General features: G+C 37.7%; 2 protein-coding genes across 2 annotated transcripts; one reads left to right on the forward strand and one right to left on the reverse strand.

Moving 5' to 3' along the window:
• Positions 1-678: 678 nt before the first annotated feature.
• On the forward strand, positions 679-5,325 carry LOC112169100 (succinate--CoA ligase [ADP-forming] subunit beta, mitochondrial). The gene is made up of 12 exons (XM_024306052.2): positions 679-926; positions 1,336-1,446; positions 1,662-1,773; positions 2,033-2,097; positions 2,555-2,632; positions 2,752-2,826; positions 2,952-3,104; positions 3,198-3,332; positions 3,935-4,099; positions 4,405-4,527; positions 4,850-4,921; positions 5,027-5,325. The coding sequence occupies exons 1-12, from the start codon at positions 825-827 to the stop codon at positions 5,102-5,104; spliced, it is 1,269 nt and encodes a 422-aa protein (XP_024161820.1). The 5' UTR covers positions 679-824; the 3' UTR covers positions 5,105-5,325.
• Positions 5,326-5,557: 232 nt separating this feature from the next.
• LOC112169098 (long-chain-alcohol oxidase FAO2) lies at positions 5,558-9,368 on the reverse strand. Its single transcript, XM_024306051.2, has 3 exons — positions 9,000-9,368; positions 8,623-8,895; positions 5,558-7,454 (listed from the first exon to the last, which is right to left on the reverse strand). Exons 1-3 carry the CDS (start codon positions 9,201-9,203, stop codon positions 5,700-5,702), a joined length of 2,232 nt encoding a protein of 743 aa, XP_024161819.1. The 5' UTR covers positions 9,204-9,368; the 3' UTR covers positions 5,558-5,699.
• Between the last annotated feature and the right edge of the window lie 501 nt (positions 9,369-9,869).

Here is a 9,869-nt window from a genome sequence, read left to right on the forward strand (position 1 = left end):
GGGCACGGGTATTGCAGCCATTGCTAGACCTTTTCTGCACGCACACTCGGCTATTAATATGGAGGCTGAGGCGTGTAGAGCTGGTCTTCTTCTTAGTAGACACCAAGGTTGGACGGAAGTAGAAATTGAAAGTGACTCTGCCCTTTTGATTGCCGCACTCAAGAATGAGGAGAAGAATTTCTCGGAGGTAAGTCGGGTTTTTGATGATTGTAAGGAGTACTTAACTACTTTTCAATATGTGGAAATTTGACATATTTACCGTGAAGCAAATGGTGTTGCACATAGGCTTGCACACCTTGTTAGTTTATCTTTTATTGATGATGTTTGGTTAGATGAGACTCGTACTATTATTCAGAATGTACTCTACGATGATTATTGTAATAGTTCTACTGTACCTCGGGGTTCAGGTTTTATGTCCCCCCCATGCAAAATTTTAATATTAATTTAATAAATGAAATCGGTTGTGCGGTTGAGCCTCTCGGCTAAGCTGAGTTCCAAACCCCTTTATAAAAAAATAAAATAAAATAAAATTAAAAAAAAAAAAAAAAGTCCACTAAGAAAAAAGAAAGAGTAGGAAAAGATGGGCCGGTACTCGATTCTGAAATACTTGAAATGCAGGGGGTCAAAATAGAAATAAAAAAAATAGAAGAGGAGCAAACGCTAGGGATCCATTTAGCTTTTACTTTTCTTTTTCTTTTCTGATTTCTGAGCAAGGCCCAAATCGCACCTCTGCTTCCGGCAAACGCAGTCTCTCTCTCTCTCTATATATATATATATATCTTAGTGGTGGTTGTTGTTGGCCTAGGTTCTCAGAGCTCCGAACAATGGTGAGAGGATTACTCAAGCACCTCACTTCTCGCTCTCTCTCCATCGCCGGAAAATGGCAGCAGCAACAGCTCCGCCGCCTCAACATCCACGAATACCAGGTCTCTCCCTCTCTCTCTCTCTCTCACTCGCGCTTTGACTCTCATATCTACCCGATCTGATTCTGCTTTAGTCCTCCAGAATCTGCGGAAAACACAGAAGCCACTCGTTTTCAATTTTAGATTAGTTTCTCTTAGTATTTCGTTTGCATGATGTAGAAAATTGAGAGACTTTGTTTGATTAAGTCATATAGTTGTGTAAAGTTAAGAGTAGCAGTGATCAGTGAAAATTTTCGTTCCGAATTTTTTCTTCTAGGACAAGAAAACTGTTAATTGTGTTATAAATTGTAGGTATGTGTGGCATTTTGGTTATGATTCTTTCGCGTGGTGTCAAGAAATTGTTGGATTATGTGTCTGTGTGAGATTTTTGGAATTTTGAGGATGATTGTATTTTTGTTGTGGTTGAAATCAGGGGGCTGAGTTGATGAGCAAATATGGGATCAATGTTCCCAAAGGTGTGGCCGTCGGTAGTGTTGATGAAGTCAAGAAGGTGATAGAGAGTGTTTTCCCCAATCAAAGTGAGGTAATAGTTCGAAATTCACATTCATTTTACTAGAGTATTCAGAGTTGTGTTGACGTTGGAAGTGTTCTCCTGTTTTATTGCTGGTAAAATTGAGCAAAGAACTTGCCTTTTTCTTCGGCTTTGAATTGGTAGAACACTGCAAGTTTGTAATCTTTTCTCTTAAGAAAGTAGCTTAGTGATGAACAGAAGCAATGCTAACTTGGATTTTGATGCAGTTGGTGGTTAAGAGCCAAGTTTTGGCTGGTGGAAGAGGTTTGGGAACATTTAAAAATGGTCTCAAGGGCGGTGTTCACATTGTCAAGGCTGACCAAGTTGAAGAACTCGCTGGTACTGAAAGCTGTCTTTGTTATATTGTAATGCATTCAAAATTCCTGGCTTATCTTGTTATTTCCTTTGGCGTTAAAATTGTTTTTCACATTCGTTAAATTTACCGACTGGAATAGCAATGCATCTATAGACTGACTAGCACTCATCCCATGTGAACTCCCGATGCCTTGAAAAACATGCATATTTCTATTTGATAAATACATGTTTTAGATATAATGATATGTATGAATGATCCTGTTTACTTTTATACTTCTTGCAGGGAAGATGCTTGGGCAGATACTTGTTACAAAACAAACAGGTGCTGAGGGAAAAATTGTCAGCAAGGTTGGCATTACTCTGTATTTCTTGTTGGGCATGTATATTAACTCGTAGGCTATTTACATATTGAATTTCAATTCTTGTTTAGAAAAACATAGAAATGGGTTCTTTATCGATTGGTGATTGCATTATAAATATTCTTTTACTGAATAAATTTGTCTCTTATTTTCTTACTAGCAACATTTCTGGCATATGTTTATAGCTAAATTAGTGAACTTGTCATATGTATGAATGATGAGAAAAACTGTACAGTTAATATGAAGAATAGTAACAAAGTAATTTGAAATTGAAAGTCTACAGATTGTTTTCCTAACTTGAGATATCTTCTCAAATACTGATGTCTGATATAATTCAAAAGTTGGGGATTAAAGTAAGGACGTGTAAATTAGTTCTCTTAGTTTTCTTGAAGGGATACATCACCACTGCAATCTTTAGTTTCTAAATAATATGGTTTCTTTTGCAGGTGTATTTGTGTGAAAAATTGTCGCTTGTCAACGAAATGTATTTTGCTATTACTCTGGATCGCAAAAGTGCTGGTCCCGTATGTTCTCATACTGATTTTATTATCTTTTAATTTCTGCAAAGTACTCTGGTTTTTTTCCTAGATCTTTGTTAAATGTTAACAAATATCAAAAGTGTGATTGCTATTCTGTTTTCCAGCTTATTATTGCCTGCGCAAAGGGAGGAACGAGCATTGAAGACCTTGCTGAGAAATTCCCTGATATGATAGTAAAGGTTGTCAATTTGTCATCCTTTAAACAAATACTCAATCATTTAGCAACTGCTTCTACCTTTCATATATTGTAATTATAGTTTTTTCTTTTAATTTGTTTTTATCTTTTTGGTTCTGTTGTTGACAGGTACCTATCGATGTTTTCAAAGGAATTACAGATGAAGATGCTGCAAAGGTTGTTGATGGTTTGGCTCTCAAAGGGGCTGATAGAAATAGTTCAATTGAACAAGTGAAGAAATTATATAATCTGTTCTGTGAGACTGACTGCACACTGTTGGAAGTGAGTTTAAACTTCTAGGTTTCAGTATTTACTGGTATAGGACAGATCAACTGAACTCAACTTAATCTCTTAACCTTTATTTTTTTGGGACAGATCAACCCACTTGCAGAGACTGCTGATAACCAGCTAGTAGCTGCTGATGCGAAGTTGAACTTTGATGACAACGCCGCTTTTCGTCAGAAAGAAATTTTTGCCCTCCGTGATCCTACACAGGAGGATCCCCGAGAGGTATGGATATGTTTGGTTTTGAAGAGAATCAATGTTACCATCCTTTGCATTTTATTTCCACTTACCAAACTCATCTTCCTATTTTACTTTTCGGCCTTCTTCATGTATTTAAAGTTTTTTTTTCTTTTTTTCCTATTTTTGCTTGTCTTTGTTGGCTTTATAAATATTTTTGTCTTATATGCATTTGCATTCCTAATTTAGTGAACATTTGTGTTTTGAGCACTGTTCACATGCAATTCCAATTTTCTAGTTACAATGATATGGGTTGGGCAGGTTCAGGATGTGCCCTCTTCAAACCTGGGTCAACTTTTAATATGCATCCCTGATTTCCACAGTTAGAAAGAGGATGTTTGGCTCCCATTTATCAGTACCATTTACAATTCCCTTAAAATGTCAATTGACTATAGTATTCCTAGTTCTTACTTCTTAATAATACTAAAATGCTACCAAGGGCAGCTAAATGATACAGATGCATGTGCAATAAGACATCCCGTGTTTAAGTTATAAAAATGTATGGAAATATAGTGCAAGTGGTAATTGTGATAGATAACAATATTATGTTTTATATAATCAATGTGTATGGTGCTTTTACCTTCTTACAGGTGGCTGCTGCCAAAGCAGATTTAAACTATATTGGTTTAGATGGGGAAATCGGATGCATGGTGAATGGTGCTGGTTTAGCTATGTCTACAATGGATATTATTAAACTACATGGAGGAACTCCTGCCAATTTTCTAGATGTAGGTGGGAATGCGTCTGAAGGCCAGGTAATGATAGTGCTATATGATTTGTTGAGAAAGTTGTTTATATCTAGCTTTATTCTTTTCTTCAGTATCGGGATCTGTTTTCTAGCCAAGTATGTGCGACTTTTTTTCTGTTTCTCCTGTCCAATGCGACTTTGGGTTTGAGTGGTTTGGTAACAAGTTTAACAGGTTTAAGGTGCTAACTTTTTCTGATGGGCTCATGCATGCATGTTAGGAATTTTTTTTCCCCTCCTACTATAGGAAATGAAAGTGGGATAAAATCCTTAGAAAATTGACATTTGTCTTAATTTATTATTTATGTGCAACAGGTTGTTGAGGCATTTAAGATTTTGACTTCAGATGACAAAGTTAAAGCCATTTTGGTGAACATCTTTGGTGGAATAATGAAATGTGATGTGATTGCAAGTGGAATTGTCAATGCAGCTAAACAGGTGTGAATAGTCTCCGGCTGTTTCAATTTTTTCTTATTTTAATTGTCATCAGTCCCTGCTTGTTTCATGCTCTTTTTGTGACTTTCATTTCAATCAAAAATGGAGTTATAAATTTTGAAATTCGGTATTCAAGGAGATTGAATAAGTTTGTTAGTTGTCTCTGAAATGTATATGTAGTTTTTATGAAGTTCCTTTGTTAAAGAAAGAAGAACTTTCCTCTTATTTGAACTTGTAACTTTAATTCATTGGATCTTGTTACCTTTAGACAGTTCTGAACAAGTTTGTTGCCTTAAGCACTAACTTCTGTTCATCCTTGTTGAAGGTTCAACTAAAAGTACCAGTTGTTGTCCGTCTTGAGGGTACCAATGTTGACCAAGGAAAGAGAATTTTGAAGGTATTTAGTTTAAAATTTGATATAGTTAATAAATAAACAATGTCAGCTATGAAAAGAATTCTGAAGGTATATAACAAACTTTATTGTTTGCTAATGGCTCTGCAGGAAAGTGGGATGACATTGATCACAGCAGAAGATCTCGATGATGCTGCTAAGAAAGCTGTTGAGGCAATATCAAAATAAGGAGATAAATCCCTTTACCAGAATATCTGAATATGGTTCTCATTTTTTGTTGGAGACACTGATGTGCTCCCTTTGTGTTTTATGTATGACATTACATAAAACGGAATCTGAATCTGCATAGTTCAAGCAAAATTGAAATTGTTTTTAACAGTAGTTTTGAGGCTGTATCGGTTGTCAGCGAAATTTCAATAATGCAGCTTTCTTTAAAATGATATTGATTCTTATCATCACTTCTTTGCAGACATCATGTTTGCTTGGGCTTTTCATTTTGGTCTACTCTTTACAGTATCTTAGTTGTCTGTCGACAGTTATTCAGTTATCTCATCTTGCATTGTCCTGAAACTTTATAGAGCATATTCCCTTGGTTAGTACAGGTAGAAGTTTTACTTTGCTAATTATGTATGCTCATTTGGAAGAGGATTATCAAGAGATGATACTAATTTCTATCAAGCATGAATCAAGAACAACATTTGCATTTTCTAATTTGAACAATCGGGTACATGCAAGTTGAACTTGAAAATGGAACCAAATACAATCTGTCATGCCATCCTTCCTACTACATGACTTATTTTCTTATAACAATACTTTTGAGTTACTAATCAACCATGAACTTTTCCTTCTTCAATGAATTTGCAATCTTCTTGGAAAGGCAATAAGCTGTGGATTGGATAGTAATCATGGGATTGACACCAACAGCTGTTGGAAGCACACTTCCATCACACACAAACAACCCCTTTGCCTCCCAACTCTCACCATTCTCATCAACCCCTCCTTCTTTCTCAGTAGCACCCATTCTACAACTCCCCATCTGATGTGCAGAAGAATACATTGTCCAGTTCTCGCCTTTTGTTCTCGGTCCTCCTACTGCGATTACACTGTCCAAGAACTCTTCCAAATCCTCCTTCTTAGTCCCCTCGCACACAATTCTCTGCCCATCATTTCTGTATGTACCCACTTCAACAGCCCCTGCAGCAATCAATATTCTCAAAGCCTGCCTAAGCCCAGCTTGTATGTTTTCTTTGTCTGATCTGTTCAATCTGTAGTGGATCCTGTTCTCCGCCCTGACCTCTCCTGAGCCCTGATCTCTGACCAATGCAAAAAGGTGAGCTGTTCTTGCATACTTGGCCATTCTGTCCTTCATGTCAAGTCCCGAAACCCATGGGACTAAAGTGGCAAATGAGGCAGGCCCTAGTGCTGGAGTTTCTACAATGGCTCTGACATTTGGGTTGTCTTCAGAAACAACCTTATGGAGTGAAGTGATGATTCCACCCTCAAAAGTTTTGCCTTTAAATTCTGATGAATGTTCGGGGAAGTACCCCCAAGCTAGCAGAACAGGGTGAAGATGGAGGTTTCTGCCAATGTTTGGGTTCTTGAGTCCACTGGAGATCATTAGAGGAGGTGTCAAGAGAGACCCGCATGCTGAAATTGTCACCTTGGCCTCAATTTGAAGTTTCTTTGTTATGTTCTTGCACAAAGATATTGCTTGCACTCCAAGGCATCTTTTCCTGCTTGTACCTCCTTGATAGTCATTTTCGATTATGAATCTCTCAGCTTTGCAACCTGTTAAAATCACAGCACCACATTTGACAGCATCAACTAGCCAAGTTCTATCAGTCCCTTGTTTATCTCCAGTTGGGCAACCGTAATTGCAAGAACCACAGTAGTGATCTGCTGAGGAGTTTCTTGGGACTGAATCAACTTTCAAACCAAGTTTCTCACACCCTTTTCTTAAAATCTGATTCTGCATGTTTTCCTCAGTACAACTATCTACAACGCCAATCCTCTTACACACAGCATCCATTGCAGATTGATAGTCAGGGCTACCGAAAAGTGGAATCTTATGATCCACAGACCACTCTTCAAGAACAGAATTCGGGGTTTTGATAGATGCAGACCAGTTCACAGCAGAGCCTCCCCCAACTGTTGAGCCAGCCAATATCATCATCTTCCCATCTTTTGATGCCATGATTCCACCAGATTCATATAGCTCATTCATGGAAGGACCTTCTAGAAGAGAATAGTCTTTGGGGACAAAGTAGTTCCCTTTTTCAAGGACAACTACTTTTTGGCCCGACTGTGCTAGAACTGCAGCTGCAACTCCTCCACCACAACCAGAGCCAACAACGACAACATCACATTTGATCTTGTGGATCTTTGGATGAGCTGCGCTGTCCGTGACTTCAATGCCTTTCTTGGTGAGGGATTCAATGAGAGTAGAGTCGGTTTTAGTCATGGTTTCTACGATTCCCTTCTCAAGAGGTCTCTCCTTGGGAGTTTTGATCAACTTTTCTCTCTTGTTTACATTGTATCCTATCGCTTTCCATGACGGGTTCTCTGAATCTTTAACAATCTGCAACCAATTGGCAAGAAGAAAGCGCCTCAATTAAGTTCGAAAACAAAGAACACGATAAACTATGCGGATCACATTCTTTTTAACTTCATTTCTCATACTAGATCAAATATAAATATGCAAACCATTTAGATCAACCATCTAAATCAGATTTGACTAAAATTCTCGCAACTACAAATTTAGTGAAAAACAAGTCACATGTAAGAGCATTTCCAACAGCTTAGGGAAGCAAAAATTAAGATCTCTAAAAATATTTCAGCTCTAACTCCAACCGATTCTCGATTTTACAGATTCCATAATTCTTCCCTAAAATTTTACAGATTTGCTGTAAATATGGAGAATTTTATTTTTTCTCTCATCACTATCTCTATTTTATGGATAATTATAGAGAATTTATCGGAGCAAAACAACCAAATTTTTAGTTAAAATAAAGAAAAATCAATATTTAGAAAACTGTTAGAGTTGCTTTAATCTTAAATAAAGATTTATGAAGATAGAAATATACGCATACGGCCGATTCTCAAGTACCAAACATTAAATTCAAAATTCATACAGAGAGAACACCTAATTCCGGTCCCCCTTCCTCACCTAACTATGAATCTTTAAGCGAGAGCAACTATTTGAAATCTAAAGGACGTTAACGAACTCCACGACATGATCACATCATCGACCTGTGTTTTTTTGTTTTGGCCAGATGTCAACTCATTGAAAACCACGTACCCACAGACACATACTACAAGTCCGCTTGAGCCAACTGAATTACTGAAAACAGTATACCAGGTTAAAAAGTAAATTAACCTCTGAGCGGCTATAATAAACTATATTAAACTAGCCAAAAAAAGCTCTTCTTCTTCAAGAACAAGAACTGAAGAAGAAAGATTTTTTTTTTTTTTTGAGAAGGGAGGAAGAAAGATTTGAAACTTGAAAAACAAAAGGAAAATAACAAAACAGTTTTAACTGAAACCAATCAAAGTGAACACATCTGCATCAAACAGAATGGCAAGATTGTCTTTTTGCTAACCTTATCATCAACCCCATCAAGTTTTGAGACTTTGAAATCTATATGATTTTTTTTTTTGAAATCTATATGATTACTTATTAGCAAGGACAAAGAAAGAAAAAAGATTAATGGTTATGGTGGGGTCAGAATCAGGTACATTACTCTTACCCTGGAGAAGAAGCAGTAGAAGCAGAAGATCTTGACCACCAAAAACAACAGTCTTAGAGGTATCAGACGCTTTTCCTTTGACCATCTCTGCAGAGCTTCTTCTCTCTTCTCCAAAGACATTTCAGCAAAGTTGTGAACGAAAGGCCACTTACTTTCGAGGCAAGGATACCCACAAACCAGTAAAGTCCCTAATCTGTAGGACAAGACCTTCAGGAAAAAGGAAAGTACTCCCATAGCTTCGGGTATACTCCCCTTCATTATAAAATCTGCTACCTGCTTTTTATTAGTTCATCACCAATCCAATTAGAATAAACGTACAAATAAATAAATGAATGAGTTGGAGCAGTTGCATGAAGTGTAAAGGATTCAAAATTGACCTCATCTGGTATAGGAGGCTCAGACCCAGAAGCTTTGTAGAAGGAGTGAAGGGCTTGGTCATCGGTGCCCAGTGGCAGAGGAGGTATGAGAGCTTCACACATGGCAGCAAGTGATCGGATTTGAGCTGCGGAGAAGCCATGGCTGAACTTGCTACTCCTGCCACCTCTCAACAGAGGATGATGGCTGTTCTCTCTTCCCTCCATCTCTCTCTCTCTCTCTCTCTCTCTCTCTCTCTCTCTCGCTAGAGAAGAAGAAGAAGAAGATAGTAGATAGTTCTTCTCTGTTTTCAAAGAGTTGTTCTGGCAGGTGTGAGCTTCGCTTTGACCTCTATATGGGAAAAAAAACAAAGCCCAGCGATACGTTATATAAGACAAGGAAGCTGCGAGGGAAGAGAAATGGTGGGGCAGAGAGAGAGCACCGGCACGGCACATATATTTTGTAGAACGTACAGATTAACATTAGCAGCTGATATAAAAACAATAATATAAAGTCATTAAATCGTTTATAAAAAATTTATATCAAAACAATTGGCGTTCAAACCACTAGGCATACTGGGGTGGTACAAGGTCCCAGTATGGAACCCTTAGTCTGGTTTTGGAATCCCCATGAGGCCTTGGTGGCCAGCTAATGAGTGTTTAATGCCCCATAGCGTTTGGAAGGAATTAATCCGGCTCTACTGGAATACCCCCCGAAAGGCGTGTGTGTTGCTAACTATCTAACGCAACCTCCCCCAATAAAAAAAAAAAAACAGTTGGCGTTCAAATTGGTTTTTTTTTTTTCCCCTTCAATGGAAGGCGTTCAAATTAGCTACAAATGGGTGAGTGGCGTGGATATCTATCAATCTCAAAACAAATATTTTTTTAAAAGAG

This window comes from Rosa chinensis, chromosome 6 (genome assembly GCF_002994745.2).
Source record: "Rosa chinensis cultivar Old Blush chromosome 6, RchiOBHm-V2, whole genome shotgun sequence".
NCBI classification, from domain to species: domain Eukaryota; kingdom Viridiplantae; phylum Streptophyta; class Magnoliopsida; order Rosales; family Rosaceae; genus Rosa; species Rosa chinensis.

Coding starts and splice junctions, on each gene's coding strand:
- LOC112169100 (XM_024306052.2), top strand. CDS start 825: ATGGTGAGAGGATTACTCAAGCACCTCACTTCTCGCTCTCTCTCCATC. Junction 1,447..1,661: donor TTTTCCCCAATCAAAGTGAG/GTAATAGTTCGA, acceptor ATTTTGATGCAG/TTGGTGGTTAAGAGCCAAGT. Junction 4,922..5,026: donor AAGGAAAGAGAATTTTGAAG/GTATTTAGTTTA, acceptor ATGGCTCTGCAG/GAAAGTGGGATGACATTGAT.
- LOC112169098 (XM_024306051.2), bottom strand. CDS start 9,203: ATGGAGGGAAGAGAGAACAGCCATCATCCTCTGTTGAGAGGTGGCAGG. Junction 8,896..8,999: donor AGCCTCCTATACCAGATGAG/GTCAATTTTGAA, acceptor AATAAAAAGCAG/GTAGCAGATTTTATAATGAA. Junction 7,455..8,622: donor TCTACTGCTTCTTCTCCAGG/GTAAGAGTAATG, acceptor AATTGGTTGCAG/ATTGTTAAAGATTCAGAGAA.